The following is a 21,928-nucleotide window of genomic DNA, read 5'->3' on the forward strand; positions in this document are numbered from 1 at the left end:
TTTTATGGTACCCTTAAAGCTCATTGAAACAATGCTTTATTCAAGTTAAAACCTGTATTCCCCTGGTATGTTATAGAGTAAGACAAAGAAAGCATGAAATACGATCAACTTTTGCTTATTCTACAAAGATATTCTAAAATGGCCTGGAAATATTTGTTGGTACTCAATCAATAAATCAATCTTTATTTATATAGAGCCAAATCACAACAAAAGTCATCTCAAGGCACTTCACACATAGAGCAGGTCTAGACCGTACTCTTTAATTTAATTCAAAGAGACCCAACATTCCCACATGAGCAGCATGACAGTGGCAAGAAAAAACTCCCTTTAACAGGAAGAAACCTCAGGCAGAACCAGGCTCTAGGTGGGTGACCATCTGCCTCGACCGGTTGAGAGAGAGCGAAAGGGGGGTGGGGAGGGGGGGGGAAATCAAAAGCAATGTCTGTTTTTTATTAAATATGGAATAAACGATGATGGATACCAACTAATTTTGTCAGGGTCAAGTTATTTCAGAGAAAATAGTGGGTTCTTGTATTTCATGAAAGGCTACCAACAAATGTGTCTATATCAGTATGTAATACAATGATAACATGACGTTCACAATAGTAAATAATTGAACAGATAATAAACAGACTATGTCGAGATAATTATTTGTCACATTCAGTGTGGTTTTAGAATAGAATATACTTTATTGTCCCCTAGGGGAAATGCGTAGTGCATAGTAGTAGCTTCCCTTACAGACAAATAAATACACATAAAATACATATAACAGCTAAAGACTTACACGTAGGCTACATACACACTCATGACACATCCAATGAAAGATTAAAGCAAAATAAAATAAATAAACAAACAGAACATCAAGTTATTGCACACTTCCCAGGCCTCAGCGTACAGATCTATTTAACATTTTGATGGAGGTTGGTACGAAAGAGTATTTAAAACGGTTCAGTTTGCATTTTGGGATTCTGTACCTTCTGCCAGAAAGTAAGATCTCGTACTACGTTTGAAGGATGTGGAACGGGTCCGACAATAGAGTACAGACTGCTCATAGATGGACTGAAGGGAGGGCTTTTCAGTCCTCCCCATCACCTTCATAGCAGTCTGTACCAGGCGCTGCAACTTAGATTTGGATTGTGTGGAGAGATCATCCCATACCTGATGACACTCTCCATCACTGCCTGATAAAATAAAAACATGATGTTCTGGCACCAAACACCCTCAGTCTGCGTAAAAAATACAACCTTTGCTGTAAACAGGAACATACATGGTCTACGTGATCACTCCAGCTGAAGAGGTTATCCAGGTGGATACCCAGATACCTGTAAGCTGTGACCTGTTTGATCTCGTCCCTGTGTATGACAGTGTAGTATGATCCCCCACCGACCGAGGGTCAAACACCATCTCCTCAGTTTTTTAATGTTAATGATGAGATAGTTCTCGTCACACCACTGAACAAATGTATTAACCTCCGTGAAGTACAATGACGGGTCTGAGTTCTGGTGAAGCAGGCTGAGAATGGCAGTGTCGTCAGAAAATTTCAAAAACAGGTTGCCCGGGAGACTATTGGTGCAGTCGTTTGTGTAAAGGGTGAACAGGACCGGTGAGTTTACACAGCCCTGAGGTGCACCTGTACTAATGCATTTGGATTCCGAATGTGAGTCATTAATCCTGACATTTTGGGTTCTATCTGTTAAAAAAGAATAAAACCACTTAATAATAAAAGGATTAACATTCATCTGGGTCATTTTCTGTAAGAGCAGATGAGGCTGTAATGTATTGAAAGCAGAAATAAAATCGATGAACAAAAGGCGTGCATAGGCCTTGGGATCCTCCAGATGCTTAAGAGTCAGGTGGGTGATGCTATTAATTGCATCGTCTGTGCTCCTCCCCTGCCTATAAGCAAACTGGAGTGGATCTAGTTCAGAATTAACTTCAGATTTCAACACAGATACCATGTATTTTTCAAAGCATTTCATGACAACAGAAGTTAAAGCCACCGGTCTATAATCATTGTTTTTTAATAATGACTCCCTCAGTTTGTGACATGCAGTCACATATTGTGCAGTTAAGTTGGCTGAATGTCCCTCTTCTAATAGGTCCCTACCTCCACAGACTCTTTTCGGTCGGCAGCCATGACTTCTTGTGTCGTACTGTTTCTATGGCTAGACTGTGGTCACTCAGTCTGTACTTGGTCAGGATCTGTCTCTGCTTTGTTAAGTTTGTTTTGAGTTCTGGTTTGTTTGGTCCATTGTTGGTTGAATCTGATTGCTGGATGGAAAGGAGTGCTGGTCTGAGTTTGAACAGTACTGGGTGTTATTTGATCAGTAAGTCTCAGGACCAGATGACAGGAGGGACTCTTTTGGGGGTTCAGTTCTTGGGTTTGTAATGCCTGGAATCTCAGTGTGTCCTGGGGGCTCAATTTGAGATGTAACCAAAAAGGAAGTGTTCTTTTTGTAATGTTAATAATCAATGTGTGCATTGGTGGGCGTTTTTCTTTGGCTGTTTAATAAGGACCTACAGAATTCTGCATGCAGAGTCTCTATGGGATGCTAGCCCTATTTAGTGTAGTCCTGATGACTAAGTGGACCCCAAACTTCATAGCCATAAAGAGCGATTGGTTGGATTATACGGTCAAATATTTTTGTTCAAATTGTAATTTGTATGTCTATTTTGTAAAATGTTCTTCTAATTCCATAAAATGCTCTACATGCTTTGTTTCAATGTGCGGCAGCACTGATTTCTAGCCCCAGGTAATCATTGTATGGGATGTGATCTAGATTGGTGTTTCCTAGTTTTAATCGATCTTTGATTTTCCTGAGATGTGGGACTCTTTTGGAGTATCATGATTTTAGATTAGTTAAATTTGACAATCTTGGCCTAGGTCTGACAGTACTGCTCTAGGAGGTCCATGTGTTGCTGTAGGGTACACCAGGTCATCAGCATAGAGCAGGCATTTAACTTTCTTATTGTACAGGGTTAGGATAGGGGCTCCAGATTACTCCAGCAGTAATGTTAAGTCATTAATGTAGATGTAACATAGAGTTGGAGACAAGCTGTTGCCCTGAAAGACGTCTCTTCCTTGAGTAAAGAGATCTGTAGTTTTACTGCCAATTTTTACTTCACCCTTGTTACTGACATATATTGACTTAAATATGACAATCATGACAATCTCTCTTACCAAATAGAATCAAAAGTTTTGATTTTTAAAGTCAACGAAACATGCAAAAAATGTATACTTGTTTTTTGGGTGTACATGATGATGAGTTAGAATGTGTAGAATGTAACCGTGGTCAGTAGTGCAGTGATTTGATAAAAAGCCAGTTTGCCCTTTGACATTGTGTTACGTAAGGAAGGGTTATGGGAGAGAGATACAATCAGCTTGGAATAAGGTTCAGATTTTTGTTATTTTTACAGGAAGCTGTTAAAAATCATACTTTTCCTATAGATGTGTCAACTGGATCAAGTGAAGGTGTAATAACAGAAGAGTAACAACTTGTAGAGTTGGAATGGTTTCAAAAGCAACAGCAAATAGTTTAGGGCTCACAGGGATCTTATAATGACAGAGAAATGATTGGTACCTAAAAAACTTTCCCTCCTTATTGAAAAGTTGACCCCCCAATACAATACCATTCTAATTTTGAAAATATAAAGATTTCCATTTGTAACACACATCCATGTTGTTCCATATAAATGATCTATTTGGAGATATATTGTGATTATCCCTTTGTGGGTCTGCTCAGCCGTTTTGTAGAGGTCACTTTGTGTCAAAACCATAAATCTATTTAACCCAAACCTTTTGGGAAATCTTTCCCACTTGTATGAGGTATGTAATGCACAAAAAGACCATCAGATTGTGTTCTGGTTGCTATAGATACAGGTTGTGATAGTGTATTAACCAAGAATAACATATTTGAATTTGACATTTTTGAAATTGAGTTTCATTTTTTCATCTTGCACATGAACAGAATGAGTCTCTAACATGTTTTTAAAAACGTTATGAACAAATGAGGTGTGAATGAGGTCTGTAGAGGACTGTAAAACATCACATTTAGGCTCAATGAGAAAAGAAAATCCATGTTTTATGTTGTCATGGCCTCAAAGAGGTAGGAAAAGCAAAACAATGATTTGTTAAATAGCAATCTCTTGGTGTGACCTACAAAGGGTTAAAAATAAGAGACCACAACAAAGGTTTTTGCTTATGGAAATGTGAGAGACAGGAATCTGATCAATAGTATAATTACAGAGTAGAACACACTTCAGACCACCCAAATTAGAAATCAAATGATGACAAATAAAGTTCCAAACAGAGGTAGGGGCTTTTATTACGTATTCAAATTGTGTTTAGGGTTTCAGGACATTATCATAGTTAATCATTAAGACATTTTAATATAGGGAGTTTTCTTCCTCCAAATAAAGGTATAAAGCAACCTGTCATCAGTCTCTACTCATTGTTGTCAACATCTAGGGAAATAATAGAATTAGTGCTTCTTTATATTTTTGTCTTTGTTTTAATTTGACATAACTATTCCCATTAATAGACTATCTCCTTCATTTGAATGTTACAGATGGAGGGCAATTCAAATCCATTGATTTCTCTATCTTTGATTGTATGTCAAGCCACTCATTAGATATGATGGGATTATATAATAATTGGGTATATAACAAAAAAATAAATAAGGACTGATAGGGCAGCCCTGGCATTTGTTTTAACTCAAATCTGTGAGATGTTCCATATCTTAATCTTAATTTGTTCTGCAAAAAAGTTGCCAAAACCCAATTTATTAAGTGACTTAAGGACAAATTCATGTTCATTTGAATCAAAGGCTTTGTAAAGGTCCAGGAAAAGTATGAAACTTTCATTTTTAACTAACTCCGGGTAATCTAAAATATCAAGTACAAGCCAAATATTATATGCCTGTTCTTCATGAACCAGACTGTGTTTAATCTACGATATCATTCAAAACATTTTTATGTGCTTAGCAATAGTAAAAGCTCAAATTTTGTTACCATTATTTAGTAGGCTAATCGGGTGCCAATGATCAATAAGTACCATATATTATTTAGGAATAAGGGTTATAAGGCCCTGTGTTAAAGTGGGAGAGAGAACACCTATGATAAAACAACAAGACACTTCTAATAAAACGGAGCCAGTTCTTCAGAGAAGGATTTATAGAACTCTGATGTAAGCCCATCCATTCCAAGAAATGTATTGTTCTTCAAACTATTAACTGAGTTTGCTGTTTTTTTAAGAGAGATTGGACTATCACAGAATGTCAATATGTGTACAGTCTTCAAGATTGTGTGAAATTAACCAAAAATCTATTCCCAATTGTCTAGGTCTTGATGTATTGCACCAGGTAAAGATTCTGTCATAAGGATGTTTTGCGTATCTATCAGGAAAATCTAATCTTCGCAGGCTACTGGCACTAGTTTGTCCACTTGTTTTTTATTTGTTTTCTTTAGTTTTTCCTTTTTAAAGTTTATTGTTATAACATACAATACAAAACAAATACGTACACACACTCCAAAAAAAGGAAAACAAACCGAACAACAGACAAACATGGTGAGGAGGGGTTGGCATCAATAAATACAACAAGGCTACATCATGTCTTTTTTTTTTCTTTTTTTTTTGGTCCTTCAGTCTCTCTACAACAAAATATGAAGAGGAAACAATGTAATTTACACATAATCCGGTATAGAGTTCAAGTATGACCTGATTGTGTCCCACAAACCATCCAGGTCCAGATCAAGGTGCCTCAGTGTAGCGGCTGCTCTTTCCATCCCAATTAAATCGATAAATTCTTCCAGCCAACTGCTTAAATTGAAACAATTTGGAGTTCCTATCTTCTAGCTCATAATCATTTTTCGTGTTACCCAGTGTTACAAATCTCATTTTCTTTGCAGGTAATTCATCTATTTTATTTCCTATGAATGTAGCCACTGAATGTTGTTTAATGAGGGCAGGCTAAACAACATCACAGCTGCTTGTAATGAAATTGTACCTGACTTGTTGGAACTATATTTTTATATTTCATATTCAGTTGCTGCCAAGTATGCCTACGTTTTGTATCTGTTGGGGTCTGCATGAATATTAAATGTGTCACACACACACACATACACAGAATATATATGTTGAATAAGTCAACCACTCGAGACAAAATGTTTCTTCTTTTTTTCCATTAATACTCACACATTGACTGTCAGTCATGTTCTTTTTCTGCTGCTACTGTATTGCTTTTTTTCTTAAGTATATACTCATCATCTGCATGCATTCATTCATATTTCTAACTCCACTGGGGAGAAGTAGGAGGACTGATCCCTTTGTTTCTCCTGTTGCCATGGTGAATCATGTTATCTGTGCTCCATTGATGAAGGCTTGATCTCCTCATGCACGAGCTTCACTCAGAGTTACTTTGACTCAGAGTTGATTGAACTAACTGTTATCAGCTGTTCTGAAACCAAAAACTAGTCAGCTCAGAGTCAGTCCCCTGGTGTTAACTAATGGTTTGCCTCCTGCTGAAAAAAAAAAAGATTATGCCATAAAGGGCAAGAAGGGAGAGAGGTTCCTGTGAGTTTTAACCTTTTATGAATTTCTTTAGCAATATTACAAGAATAAATCATAATTGGATTATCAAGTTTTGCAGGAGAATTTGGATAAAACCATAAAGAATCCAAAGAAATGTTATTGTCAAGACCAGTGATGCTCTGCCTCTCCAGCCAATCCCAATTTCCTATTGAATTAGGGTTATCATAAAACCATGCAATAGGATATCTAGCATTGTAAGATAGATAATATTGGTGGATTTCTGGCACAGTCAAATCCCGCCTTTGTCTTGCCAAGAAAAGTTTCCTCAGGCCGATTTTAGGTTTCTTATTACACCACAAAAAAGACGATTTTAATTCTTTAAACCAGCTTGATGGAAACTGCATGGGTACGGCTGACATTAAGAATGACAATGTTGGAAGAATATTCATCTTTAGCATGTCAGCCCTCCCCCATAGGGGAAAGAGACCATCTCTTTATATCATCTTTTATTTCTCTCAATAAAACAGGTGAATTCACTTCAAAGATTTTGGAAATAGGGGCAATGATGATAATACCTCAATACATCATCACAAAAGTGGTACATTACCTAAGTCTGAAGAAAAAGTATTACAATTAAAGGGTATTGCCTCGCATTTACTCCAGTTTATTTCATAACCAGAGAAATTACTGAATGTATTGATAAGGCTTAAAACTGATGAAATAGACTGCTTAGCTTTACTTAATGTTAATAAAATGTCATCTGCATATAAACTGGATTTAAAGTCATAACCTCCTATTTTAATGCCCTCTATTTTTTGGTTGCTACATAGTGGATGCCAGGTGTTCCAAAGCTCAAATAAAAAAGGAACTGGAGAGACTGGACAGCCGTGGCGCGAGGAGCGAGTAAGACCAAGAGGGTTAGAAAAAATACATAATAAATGAGTTTTTACAGAAGACATAGCGCCTTTATACAAAGATTTCACCCATTTTAAAATATTTGGACCAAAGCCAAATTTAGACAGTGTAAAAAATAGGTAAGACCACTCTATTCTGTCAAAAGCTTTCTCTGCATCCAGTGACACAGACATCTGGACTACAGAGAGAGCTTGCTTTATAGATAATGTGATAAAGGTATCTCATGCTAATGGAAGACAAATGCCCCTGAACAAAACCAGTCTGGTCTAAGTGAATCAGAGAAGGAACAACTTTGGATAACCTCAAAGCCAAGATTTTTGCATACATTTTATAGTCATTATTAAGAATACTAATCAGACGCCAATTATTCATTTCCAACAGATCCTTCCCTGGTTTGGGCAAAAGTGAAATACTAGCAAAACGCAGACACAGACATTTCCTGGTGCTGTCATTCTATATTTTACAGAGCAGTGTATAACCAGTGTTGGGGAAGCTGCTTTGTAAGCGTAGCTTGTAAAACTACATGTAGTCCCCCCCCCCCCCCGGCAGTAGTTTGAACAAACTACATTTCTACCCCTGGAGAAATGTAGTTTGTTAAACTACAGCTAAAAAAAAGTAGCTTTAGCAACTATTGATACTCATTATACTCATTATACTGATTTAACTCAGCGTTAAATAAATCAACATGTGGTGTATATGAAACTAAATATAATAGCCTACAAAAAATTCACATGCCAGCAGAAATATGCCTCTCAACTCAGTTTTATTTTTTTAAAGAAAAAAAGCTGGTCAACATACTGTAGGTTCACCATAGACATGTTGGGTAATCTATAGACATGTTGGGTAATCTATAGACATGTTGGGTAATCTATAGACATATTGGGTAATCTATAGACATGTTGGGTAATATAAAGAGAAAATGAAAATCCTACCACAATACCCACATGTAAATCAGAAATGTAAATCAGTCAACAAATAATATAATAAATAATACAAAGAGGCAGACATATTCTAGATCACTGTGTCTTGAACAACAATGTTGGCATGTCATGACATAATTCATGCCTTTTTTCAGAGTTCTGCAACACAATAATGGTAAAATAAAATGTATATTATATAGGTCTTTTTTTTAAATAAAAAATATTTCATGTTATTGGCCAAAATTGTAGTTTGTAAATTGAGTTAAACTACAAAAAATGACCCAGAAAGTAGTTAAAATACTTGACACAGCACAAAATATGAATATAGTTTAACTACCAGCAAGTTACAGCAAATTGTAGTTAAGCTATGTAGTTTAAGTCTCCCCAACACTGTGTATAACTGTATAACTAGCATAATATTGTTTGAATGCCTCATTTATACCATGTGCATCCCTGATGGTTGATCCGTCATTCACTGTAATTGATGATATAATCAGATTATTCTCTTAATTAATACTAACATCCTGCCGTCTTTATCACCTGATTAAAAGGTTTTCCTTTGCAACTTGTATCATGCCAGCGCAGTTTCCTTATGAATAAAGGTTTGAATTCAGACTTCGCTGCCACGAGTTTAGGTTACATGGCAGCTCGCCTCAGGCCGCTTTACGGTATGTTCCGGGTGTAAATATGCAGAGAATGTGGGTGAAGTGTAGTCTCGGTACATTTCAGAGGACTCTCTGGTTTACTTAGTAGTGATACATCAACGCACAAGTGCTCAAGACTTATGGGTGTTAAGACTGAACCTTAATTATTCCTTCACCTAGACGATGCTTTGAGGATTCTGAGCTCATCTGTCCGAAACAAACTACAGCGTTGCGGTTTCAGAACAACTCTGCCATCTACAGGAGCCCATCACTGCTCCCCTTATAGATTGTGTATATCAATTTAATATACAGGATTTGGCCATAAGAACTTACGTGATATTCAACAATGCAGAGGCCAGATTACACTGTTAAAAAGGAGCAACCTTTATTTTTTAAGACCATTAAAATAAATACTATACAGAATCCAATGTAGAAAACTTGATACACGGTTTCTGTCTCAAAAAGGTTAACAATTCCATAAATTCATTTTAAAAAATAGCACTGACCATACACCCCAAAACATGACTGTTGTTCTAAACCAGACACCACACCCCAGGATGACAGGCATTTAATGAGTCAGAGTTAGAGATGAAGAGATATTTGGGGGTGGGTGGTTGGAGAGGGGATATAACCTCTATGCAAGAAATCATCTGTAGTTTGGTCCTTTAATGTCAGACGCCCACCACCCCCCACATTTTGATGAGGTAGGTTACAAAAAGTTACCTCTACCTTATCAAAAACCCAGTATTTCCTTTAAAAATAAAACCTAAAAGGTGGTCAGTGTTCGGGATGAAGATCCAACCAGGTCGTCTAGGTCCAGAGGCAAAGTTTCTGCAGAACTCACCGTTGTTTTGCCTCCAAACATCTGCAGCCACCAGTCAGTCTTCAACTGAACGCTACTGAATAACTGACAATATAAGCCAAGCAATACGTACAATAGCTTTTTTTTTTCTTCCTCTTTCTTTTAGGAAAGAAAAACAAAAGCAGAAAGATCAAAATGGTAAACAACTCATTCATGATGGATTTTACTATACAGGTCTTTTTATTGAGTATGCCCTGTGTACTCTAGCCCCCAAAATCTGTTCTCAACATGATGGATGTATGCGTTAGAGGCTGTGTGAAGTACACTGAAAGTTGTTTTAACACTGGCTGATCAAATGCAGCACTTCCCATTTTATTTAGAGCATTGTTGAGTCCAAACTGAACTGCAGTCTTAAGTACTCACATCTATCAGTCACCAGAACTGCAGCAAATGTTGATGTTGCACAGGTACAAATCACATCCACATTTCACAAAAGCTTCAATCATCTATGTTACCTATTGAGTCAAGTTACTTATTTAATGTTAAGCATTTACCAACAACTTTATGGTTTTTAATGTGCTTTTGGAAACAAGGATATGTTTTGAACTTGTTGGAATCAGTTTAAAAACTTGCTTTGTGGTTAAGTCATCAGTTTGCAAAACATCAATGTGGAAATATTCAAATTAATGCTTCAAGTTTTGAAGGCAAGGGAAATAGCTGCAGGAGGAATTTATGTGCCGACATGGAGTAATGAAACTGGCAAGCAGATAAAGCAGATCAGCAATGCATTCTTCAAAACATGACGGCCAAAACCCCCCAAAAAAAACAAAAAAGAACAAACAAAAAAACAGCTATTTCAAAGGTTTGGAAGGAGTGATGGCTGCAGTCTTCCTTTCCTTAGAATGTATAGGGTTAAGTCAAGGTGGAATTTAGCAGAAGGAAGTTTTTTGGAATTCAAATCACTTAAGAAACAAGGTTTGACTTCTAAAATGTGGGGGGTAGGGGTGGACGATGGGCATGTGGATTCTAGATAAGATCGGCCACATTCATGGGCATCTCCTCGATGGTGGTGTTGTAGAACGTCTCAATGTCCCTCAGGGTTCGCTTGTCATCCTCAGTCACCATGTTGATGGCTACTCCCTTTCGGCCAAAACGACCACCCCGACCAATCCTGATAGGACAAAGAACATTCGGTGGCTCCAAACAGCAGCAAGAGTAATTGGAAAACTTGAGCTCAGATGTCATACAGGATGGTAGGTAAAGGTGTGAAAAATTCTTATTTTGTATCAGACAAATGAAGAAATTTACATTCATTACAACATTGTGATTACTGCTCATGCCAACATCAAAATGGTTTATTATATAACCACTGATGGAATGAAAAACCAAAAATCTGCAATGTGAAATGACAGGAATGGGTATTTGGGTAGAGGACAAGACTGACTGTAATCTGCCATTTAGTTGTGAGTGAAGATTGACCCCCAGCCACAGTGGAGGGCAGATAAGCTTCTCTACCATGGAACTTTCAGTCCTTCACCATCACAACAGATGGGAGGAGAGGGAACCTTGGACACAGCTAAATCCATAGATATACTATATGTGATGTTCTTGTGACACTGTCAACAGCTCATGTTTTCCAGGATACATATTAATCTGGCCTCTGTTACATAGTGTTGCATCTTCTGACAAACCATCCTCTGGAGTTCATTAACTATATTTGATGGATTACTTTGTCATCCAAAAGTTCTACAGTGTTTTTTCTTTTAAATTGAGTCCACACAATTGTATTGCTCAAGCCAATTTGTCATTTGATTCCCAGTTGTGCGTTTACCTGTGGATGTAGTTTTCCCTGTTGGTTGGCAGGTCGTAGTTGATGACTAGGGACACTTGCTGGACATCAATGCCTCTGGCCTGAGGAGGAGCATAGTGACCATTAGTTAGATAGCATGAAGTCATTTGACTGATCTCAGTCACTAAAGTTAAACAATTAAAAAGGGCAACAGTGCATACACTCTGATAGCAATGTTTGTGGGTCAAACTTGACAATCCAGTCAAAGTCAGCACCCTCCGGAATGTTAAAAGGTAAAATTTAAAAAATGGAGGACAAGACTGACTGTAATCTGCCATTTAGTTGTGAGTGAAGATTGACCCCCAGCCACAGTGGAGGGCAGATAAGCTTCTCTACCATGGAACTTTCAGTCCTTCACCATCACTACAGATGGGAGGAGAGGGAACCTTGGACACAGCTAAATCCATAGATACTGTGCTTGTGACACTATCAGCAGCTCGTGTTTTCCAGCATTCACATTAAATCGGGCCTCTGTTACATAATCCCTGATCTAGCCAAAAGTAGGTGTTACTGCACATACCAGCAGATCAGTGGTGATGAGGACTCGACTGGAGCCAGAGCGGAACTCCCTCATGATCAAGTCTCTCTCCTTCTGGTCCATGTCACCATGCTGAAAGATAAAGCAGGACATCAGTGAAGAGAACAGAGCGACTGATTTTCATCCATGTTTAGAAGGCATGCAAACCCATGTACCAAACTTGCACTCACAAGAATAGAGCCAAGTGAGATACCAGTGTTTCCATATACATAGTTTCTTCTTGGGTAGGCCCCCCCAGCCCTTAAAAAAGATTAATCATAATTGCCCTTTCATAATGCACATTTGGGTAGAGGACAAGACTGACTGTAATCTGCCATTTAGTTGTGAGTGAAGATTGACCCCCAGCCACAGTGGAGGGCAGATAAGCTTCTCTACCATGGAACTTTCAGTCCTTCACCATCACTACAGATGGGAGGAGAGGGAACCTTGGACACAGCTAAATCCATAGATATACTATATGTGATGTTTTTGTGACACTGTCAACAGCTCATGTTTTCCAGTTATTATGTTCTACCCTGTCACTCAAACTAAGACCTGTGAAGCAAAGCAGCGATCAGGAGTAACACACCAGATGAGACTGGCTGACCAACACACTGCTGCATTAAACAACCAACTGAGGTGAAGATATTAACTTGGTGCTCAGTTGGTTTCTCCTCAATAAAATAATATAATATAATATATATATACATATACACACACACAGACAAGAGACTCAGATGGTTTCAAATTATTACTTCATTAATCAAAGCAGTTGATGTTTTAAGACAAAAAAGCTGCGCAACATTTATATAATCTGCCAGTTAGATTTCATTTTGAATTTCAAGTAGACTGAAGACACCAGTGAATGGTTTGAGACCTGTATAATGGAGCAAAAGACTTATGAAATTAGACAATAGTGTTCTAGGAAACTAAATCAGAGTTATTCATTATTCTTTGACTAGCCCCAGCACACCACAGGGAAATTCTCAACCTGTGGTAAAACACTGCTGCCAGATTAAGACCATGTGCCACGAAAAAAAACAAAAAGGATATATTTACTCAACTTACATTAATGAAGAATGTGTGTTTTAGTTAAGACTTCATGCTGTGAAATCTTAACTAAAACAAAACTCAAGCATTACAGATTGTAATTATTAATCTTACTAGTGAGTACTGCCTAAGCTAATGAAACAAATGAGTCAGGTATAACAGTAAGGAGAGAATCTTACCAGAGCAGAGACAGTGAAATCTCTGCCTTGCATTTTCTCAGTGAGCCAGTCCACTTTCCTCCTCGTGTTAATGAAGATGACAGCTTGTGTGATAGTCAGGGTTTCGTACAGGTCGCACAGCGTGTCCAGCTTCCACTCCTAAGGGGCATGACCAGGTCAGACACAGCCAGCTCAAGCAGCTCTGTTACTGGCTCTTTGCTTTTTCCATAGGTAACTAATTCACACTGATCAACCTGTATACAAAACTTAATTAAGAATTAATTAAAATTCACCCCCGCCCCCCACCCCATATTAGTCTAGTTTGCTGAATCCACTACAAAAGAAAAATGTTTCTCCACCTCTTTCTCCACATTGATGTAGAACTGGCGAATGCCCTCAAGGGTCAGTTCCTCCTTCTTTACCAGGATTCGGATAGGTTCACGCATGAATTTCTTTGTGACCTCCAAAACATCGGCTGGCATGGTAGCAGAGAGTAGGACCACCTAAAACATGCAAGGAAGGGCTGGTTAAAATGATCACTTTTCTCATGTCAACATGAAGGTTTTTGCATTCCTACATTCATGAGGCATTTCCATCCCTTAGTGTTGGGAGCTTGATGTTTGCAGCTCATTTGAATAAAGCAACCCACATACATGCCATTACAGACAAACTGATAAACATCTTATGCTAATTAAAAGTAACTTTGGGATTCTGTTGAGGCTCCCGAGCTGTCAAAAGGCTCAACAACACTGTTACAGACTTTACTCTCGGATTCATTGAATCAGCTCCTACCTGTGTGCTGCTTAACAGTTTCTGGAAGATCTCATAGATCTGGTCCTTGAACCCCCGACTGAGCATCTCATCAGCCTCGTCGAGCACAAACATTTTGATGTACTTTGAAGCTGCAAATAAAATAATAAAACAGGTGAGACAAACATGTTTGTTTTATGTACTCATACTGGTGAGTTATTTTTAAACGGCTGGATATGAGAATACTAGGAATGTTCACAAATGAATAGCGTTTTGTCAAAAATACAGTTTTCTGCAATTTGGTGGTGCAGTTCCTTATTACACCACTGGATGGTGACCTTTCAGTTAGAGAGATAAGTGCTTTGCACTGCTAACCAAGCCAGTCTCCAGAGCTCTTCAAATGACCTACACTGAGCCTTATGGAAATGTTACAACTAGCCAATGACATCCTTTCAGAGGCGTGATGGTTGCTGTATTCAGTAGTGATGTATGATCATGCCTCTGAATGCCTGCTGTCCTGTGGACTCCAGCCAGCAGAACGCCAACCAGAGCAACAAAACAACCAGGGGTTTACAGAGTCAGCTGACACGCATGGGTTTCATCATTATACAGCATTTTGTTCTAAATCTTTGTAGGTATCTGAGGGAGCCTGACCCTAACCAGTGTGTGGAGGCAGGCCATAACCTATATGCACGTACTGTGCATTTTTCATTAAGAAGTGGCAGTGATTTGAAACCGAGCACAAACCCCACCGTTTTTTATTCACTGTTTCCTCCACATTGGAGGTGCTCAGGTGACTTACAGAGGTTTTTGCGAGTCAACATGTCGAAGACACGGCCAGGGGTTCCCACCACAATGTGAGGGGCTTCAGCCTGCAGCTTCTGGACCTCACTGCGGATGCTGGTCCCTCCAATACAGGCGTAGCAACTAGCTCCCATGTAGTCACCCAGGGCCAGTATCACCTTCTGGATCTAAAAGAAAGCAAAAAAAACAATGTAATTTTAGGCAATGAAAGCACTACACATTTGTAAATGAAAGTCATAGGTTAAAAAAAAGGATGGTATTCATCCACATGGACTGGATACTTTGGCTAATCCAGAAACATCTCATTTTCAACCCGGACCCCAAGAGAGCACGCTGCATCAGGCAGCCCAAAAACACCCTATCAATGTACATCAACTAAAGGTGCTTGTTTTTGCCACTGACAAACTAAGATTGTCATTGTGAGAGTCTAACAACATTATGGTAAGGACTATACAGAGAAAACATTTTCCCTTTACCTTCCACTTGAACCAGTCTTAGATAACACTAAACTGTGATTTCTGGACTCAAGCACACCTCTCTAACTCGTTATGAACCTGGAACGCTTTGCAGAGCACCTATGGAGCTATTTTTGTGCCACACAAGTGAATGCACTTACTTATCTAAGAAACAAGTTCAACATAGCCTGGCTCTCTTTAGATTGCCTGGCTTAACAATACTGACCATCCTGGATTAAAAACGACAGTGATATCAGATACCTCATCAGGTTCTTTTTCTACTTTGACAGGAAAGAGGAAAGGTAGCATATGCCGGATGAGGTCTATGAGCAAAATATTGCTTTCAAATGATGGGAGCTAAATAAGTGTGTTGATTGTTTTTCTAATATCAAAGAATTTTGTTTTTCTCCCCATCACCACCACAAAGTCATCATATGGTATTCTGAACTGCAGTTATGGAGTAAGACTGTAAAATTACTATCAGCAATTACACTGGGAATGAAAAACTGTATAATGAGTGAAGCCATATTTTAATTGTGCATTTAGTGTTGTAAACAATGCCTCTTTTTTTTTTAGAAGCTTGGAAAGCTGGAACAACAGTTCTAATGACCAATAAAAATACATTTATCTTTTGAACTATCAGGCCCCTGTTGGATTGATGGTCAGTGGTCAGGCTGATGTTAAATGTTGTTTCAATCTTCCCAAGTTAACTTGCTCCAGAGCAGCAGACTTGCTAACATTGTATTGTGTGTAAAAGCTGCATTGTCCTATAAAATGTGGTTTATTTTTGTCTGTTTCTGTCTTGCCTCAGTTTGCTCCTTATCACAGATATGCTGATAGTGACAGACCTGATAAGATAGTGGCGAGACATCCAGATAATTGATATTTAGGGCTGAAAGCTAATAAACAGCAGAGCTATGGCTGTGCATTGACACTCCCAAGTATACAGACACACAAGTCTGTAGTAGGTACTAATACTGATCAAGGCAGTCTCTTATGCCAAGAGTCAAAACTAGCTAATGACTCCCTTTCAGGAAGGTGTGACGGGTGCTGTATTCAGAAGTGATGTATGATCATGCCTCTGGATGCCTGCTGTCCTGTGGACTCCAGCCAGCAGAACGCCAACCAGAGCAACAAAACAACCAGGGGTTTACAGAGTCAGCTGACACGCATGGGTTTCATCATTATACAGCAGTTTTGCATGTCTATAGCAAACACCAAATTGGTATTAAGCTGTAAGATGTTAGCATGTTTCACAGCAGCAGGAACATACTGATCATCTGGAGGACTGGTTTGAATCAGTTTTACCTAAGGCAAAAGACAGAAGCACATAGGTATACTGTACAGACACTGACTTACGTGAATGGCTGTGCTGACATACATGACACTTAAAGCAGCAAAAGTTGGCCTCTTAATTGCCATGTTTGTAACCATGATCTACAGAACTACTGAGTTACATGATAATGACCCAGCTCTAAAATTAATTACCCTGAAACATGTTTTATGTTTGAGAAAACCTACCTGCTGAGCCAGCTCCCTGGTGGGGGCCAGAACCAGAGCCTGAGTACCTTTCAACTCCACATCAATCTGCTGGAGGATGGAAATGGCAAAGGTGGCAGTCTTCCCAGTGCCAGACTGGGCCTGAGCGATCACATCATAACCTTAAAAAAAAGAAAAGACAAGAGAACTTACTTAAAATATTTTGTCAAAGAGTTCATGGTTTATTTCATACTCCACAACTGTGAGAGTGGTGATACAAAAGAGACAAGATGCTGCAGTGATGTCCTCTAACCAGAATATTTTAAACACAAAATGTTTGACAAGTTAGCCCTGATAATTTCTCCTTAAATATGGCTAGTAGAAATTACACCAGTAACAAAATGGGCAGACAATTATGTACACACAAAAATAATACATTTTAAGGATGATAATAGATCAATGAATTAATGGGTTTTGCAGTGGACTTAAACTGTGAAGTTTAAGTTACCAGATTGTTAATCACTTATTCATCTCAAGCTTTGATTAACATTTATTAACCATTTGGTCACACAAGGATATGAGCCCTTCATTAAATAAGTTAGATCAATTGCTGCTGTGATGTTTTAATCTCTAGTGCAGTAGGAGGCAGTAATATACCTGTGAGCTGGTTTGCCAACTACAAACTCCATAGGAAATCATAGTCAAATAGCATCAAAATTATTTCCAGCCATTTCCAAGTTGCTTACTGCTCATTTTCTCCTTTGTAATGCTGCTCAGGTGTCACTCAGGTGCTGTAATATACAACTGACCAACAATGACTACCTGGTGTAACAGTATATTGTAAGAAGTTACTGTTACTGTACTAAGAATAAAAATACTGCTTTTTCAAATTTGAATTTAAAAATCAAAACACAGACTTGAGTTGTCTTGTTTGTGAAACTGGATGGAGCTACACTATTTGTTTTTGGTGACATTATTTCTTCTCTATTTACTTTGTTTTGTATGGTTTGACCAAGATATCTTCTAATTATTATTTATCAGATGTGAATCTTACTGAAAACTATCATTTAAAATGTGTCAAACACAACTTGATGTGAAGACATGATTTAAAAAGGTGCAGATTGCAAAATTGAGTAAATGAGAGGACCGAAGAGACAAGACCGGCCAGAGAAAACGACAATTTGTCCCAAGTTTGGGATTATTTGAAGCTGAAGTAAAAAGGCTCTGTGTGAAACTGAACTAACCTGACTAATAGCAGTACATCAATGCTGTGCTTCAGCATCTCAGCAGAAAGCAACTATCCATTACAAAAACAATTGGTAGATACAGCCTGATACAAATGTATCCCACTGTTTTAGTACGGAAAATGGCTACAGAGATTTAGTCTGTAGGTGTGAATAGATTGTAGATGCATTAGTACATAGACCAAATTAAAAAAGAACCTTACTGGAGGTGCATCTTACTTACCCTTGATACAAGGGATAATGGCTCTCTGCTGTATAGCGGAAGGCTTCTCAAAACCATAGGCATAAATTCCCCTGAGAAGAGCCTCACGCAGGTTCATCTCATCAAAACTGTCCGTGATCTGGTTCCAGTTGCTCTGCAGGGGAGTGGGCCCAAATAAGAAGGAAAAAGAAAATCAGAAACATCCCTACACAGTGTATTGCCTCACCACATAAGTCTGGCTAATCAGCCAATTTAAGTGCATTTTATGTCCTCTATTTAAAAACAATAACAAAAACAATCAGCCGTGTCTATGAAGATTGTGGAAACCCTTCCAACACCTAAGTACTTGCATAAAAATGTTCCATCCTGTACACAAATTGCTTCAAATTTTAAGAAAGGGTTTAACCCATGTTCAGCATGTAGCAGCTAAATATGCGTTTAACCAAATGACTTGTTTTTTTTAGTTTTTTTTTTATGTATTTCAAGAATGTTATGTCCTCCATCTCCAACACAGCACTGGGTAAGCTAATTTATTTAGCTCTTTTTTCTTCAAAATGTGGATAACTGCAGCAAGCGGGGACTCACCTCAATGATCCCATCTGGCTCCATGCCCTCTGGGCCATTGTCTCTGAGAATGACAAAACAAATCATTGGTGTTATTCCCTGGAAGCTTATTCCACAGAACGTCATAACAAAGTTTCAAATTCATAGCCAAAAATGTAAGGAGCCTTAACGCGCCAACTTTAGCAGCGTTCCTTATAGAGATGTTCATTTTCCATTCCCTCTGTGTCTACACTCCTCACACACAAAATATGATCGTGCCAATATCGTTCTTTTCAGTCGCCTGTAATATTAAATGTCTATCGGGTAATGTGCTAGCTCTTACCCACGATGAAGTGGGCTACTGAACGGAGAAAATAAATTCGTCATTTTACCCTTGTGCTTGTAAGCAAACGCCTTTTCGGAAGTCCGCCATTTTTACGTCTTCCATTCAAGATGGTCGTTTTTCCTCAGTTAGAGCTGAGACTATCAAGAGAGTCTGTGGTTACAGCTCCCACAACTAGTCGTGTCGATTTAAGTCAAATAGTCGGGAAAATTGCCAAATGTTTTAGACGTTGAATGATCAGATTCCGAATGATGAGTTTTAAGACGTTACTCTAATGCAAATGCGTAGTAAAGGTAAAGAAATAGCTTAGCTGGTTGAAGCTGCGGCCCGCTACAGTCACTGCCAACAGGCCTCGCTCGTCTTTATGCGGCCTTTTATCAGACTTGTCAAGTCAGCAAAACCTATCAACTACTTTACACTGACACTAACCAGGCATTTGTTTCACGAAGGCTTTCACCTACGATGGTGATGGTGATGGGTGGGGGGCAGCAGCATTTAGCGGCCTACACTACCGGCATTGTCCAACCCGTTAGCACAAGCACGGCCATGTGCGCCCATCCTACCAGTAGAACGAATATGTTTAAATATACATCGCAAACTCCATAGTGAGCCCCATATCCACCGTATGACAAGCCGTAAATGTTCCATTTAAATATACTCAGATTTTATATTACACTATAAACGACAGAATCCTTTGAAACCGATGGAACTTTAAAAGGCCTAGTCCAGGCTCGTTCACGTGCCACTTTGTTACAGATACGCTTCAGACCTACGGTAATCGCCATCGTTCCTACTACTTACAAACACGCGTTTGTTATAATTTGTTAGATAGAACGCTTTTAACTTGAAAGGCAAAACCTTTCATCCAAGTTTAATGCGATCGTTTATGATATCTTGAAGACCGGTAAGGCTTCCGTGAAACAGGGTATCGGTGGGCCTTCAAGTTACTCGACCACAGAAACATCAGGATGCTCTGACCAATCTCTACATTGCCACGAGAAATCAATAACCAAGACTAACATACCGATCATAATTTGTAAATCAACTTCTTAAACACAAAAAAGCATATCAGCATTCAAGTTCTCCTTACCTATTATCATATTCAGCCGACATTATTACAAAGGAAGAATCTGCGGCAGAAATGTCTTATATACGTTGCGCACACAAAGAGGCTTTCTCATTGCAACAGACCGCCGTCATTTAGCTGTAATCCCGCCCAACATGACTAGTGATTGGTCGATCTATACGTCATGTAAAAGTAGGCTGACCTAGCGTCTCTGGCAGTGCACGATTGCATATCTGTTAGCATTCCAGAAGGGCGGAGTCTAAATGTTAACGGAAAGCTGACTGAGGTAACCGTGCTCATATCCCCCTGGACAACCCGGGTCTTAAATCAGAGGTCCCCAATTTTCTGTTCAGCCATTTGTCAACGCAGACAAAAGCCTGAATATTAAGGCAATATTTTCCATGCTTCATCTTGAACCATGTCGTACTTTTTTTTAACATCGCTGACATATTTTATACACAGTGTAGTAAGTGAGTCAGTGAGTGAGCCACAGTAATCTTTAGGCAGGTCATGAAAGAAGCTTGGTATGTGAATGTGCTGTAGGCTATTTTAGAGTTTAACGTCAGTTATAGTTATAGTTATCAGTAATCTACTTGTTTTCATAACATTTCAAGAAATTCAGATAGATAAATGTTGGATGCTTTATTACATTTGTGTTTGTTGTCAAATTTTAAACGTATTAAATACTGGAATACCCCAATAAGCAAATGTCCTGTTTAAAGTAACTTTAATTACATTAAAAGTAGTTTTGTAATCTGCACACTGATAACTCAGAGAAATTCTGACAACTGTATTATTTGGGTAGTTGTGTTGTCATCACATCACGGCTCACACAAAACAACTTGTGCTCACTGGGGGAAAGAAGTAATACATTATATCACATTGAAAATTGACTCAGATTTTTCTTTAGATGGAACAATGTACTTTTTGGTGTCAAAAGTAAAAACCAGAAAGAACTGTATGTCATAAATCTAATAATAATATTAGGGAAATACCATATACACAAAGGTAAATTTAGTCACTCAAACCCTGTTTTTTTGGCATTCCAAAGGGAAACTGAACAATACATCCAGAGCATCTGTGACTCAAATAATAAGAAAGCTATCAAAACATACTTTGTGTTCTTTATTTACTGTATTTATTTGAATAACCCCCCTAGCTGCTGTTCATTTGTTTGTATGTACATTAATGACAGCATTTGAACCGAAATATTATTGTCAATAAAACATTTTTTTAAAAAGCTAAACATGATCTTAACAAGAGTTTTGAAAGAGGCATTGAGGTAAGTTGTTGTATTTGTTATGAATGTAAAGAAACTATTATACATTTATTTTGTCCATTTGTGAAAATATAGGCTATCTGGCAAAACCTTTGTGATTTTATTATTGAAAATATTGATGGAAGTTTTAATTTAATTTGGAAGAATGTATTGTTTGGTCTCGTGCAAAATAACAGAAAATCTTCATTTTATATGATACATCTTATTATTATTATTATTATTATTATTATTATTATTATTATTATGGTCAAATTCCATATCTATAAATTTATATTTACAGGTAAGAAACCATGCTTTATTGTATTTAGCAATGAGATCAAACAATACATTAATTCAATTCAGCCCTCCCCAAAACCGAAACCAATTAAAACTGTAACAC

At 38.2% G+C, this 21,928-nt stretch overlaps 1 protein-coding gene and 2 non-coding genes across 3 annotated transcripts; all 3 read right to left on the reverse strand.

Moving 5' to 3' along the window:
- Positions 1-10,027: 10,027 nt before the first annotated feature.
- eif4a1a (eukaryotic translation initiation factor 4A1A) lies at positions 10,028-20,400 on the reverse strand. Its single transcript, XM_062444414.1, has 11 exons — positions 20,295-20,400; positions 18,904-18,946; positions 18,340-18,472; positions 16,915-17,054; positions 14,937-15,105; positions 14,177-14,286; positions 13,744-13,887; positions 13,406-13,543; positions 12,180-12,269; positions 11,642-11,721; positions 10,028-10,981 (listed from the first exon to the last, which is right to left on the reverse strand). The coding sequence occupies exons 1-11, from the start codon at positions 20,315-20,317 to the stop codon at positions 10,837-10,839; spliced, it is 1,215 nt and encodes a 404-aa protein (XP_062300398.1). The 5' UTR covers positions 20,318-20,400; the 3' UTR covers positions 10,028-10,836.
- Positions 14,606-14,745, reverse strand: LOC134006384 (small nucleolar RNA SNORD10). Its single transcript, XR_009927955.1, has one exon. It is a non-coding gene; the product is annotated as a small nucleolar RNA SNORD10 (small nucleolar RNA).
- Positions 16,445-16,584, reverse strand: LOC134006383 (small nucleolar RNA SNORD10). Its single transcript, XR_009927954.1, has one exon. It is a non-coding gene; the product is annotated as a small nucleolar RNA SNORD10 (small nucleolar RNA).
- Positions 20,401-21,928: the final 1,528 nt, after the last annotated feature.

Source organism: Scomber scombrus, chromosome 23, assembly GCF_963691925.1.
Source record: "Scomber scombrus chromosome 23, fScoSco1.1, whole genome shotgun sequence".
Classification (NCBI taxonomy): domain Eukaryota; kingdom Metazoa; phylum Chordata; class Actinopteri; order Scombriformes; family Scombridae; genus Scomber; species Scomber scombrus.

Coding starts and splice junctions, on each gene's coding strand:
- eif4a1a (XM_062444414.1), bottom strand. CDS start 20,317: ATGTCGGCTGAATATGATAATAG. Junction 15,106..16,914: donor CCAGGGAGCTGGCTCAGCAG/GTAGGTTTTCTC, acceptor GCTTTCTTTTAG/ATCCAGAAGGTGATACTGGC. Junction 13,888..14,176: donor AACTGTTAAGCAGCACACAG/GTAGGAGCTGAT, acceptor TGCATGTTTTAG/GTGGTCCTACTCTCTGCTAC.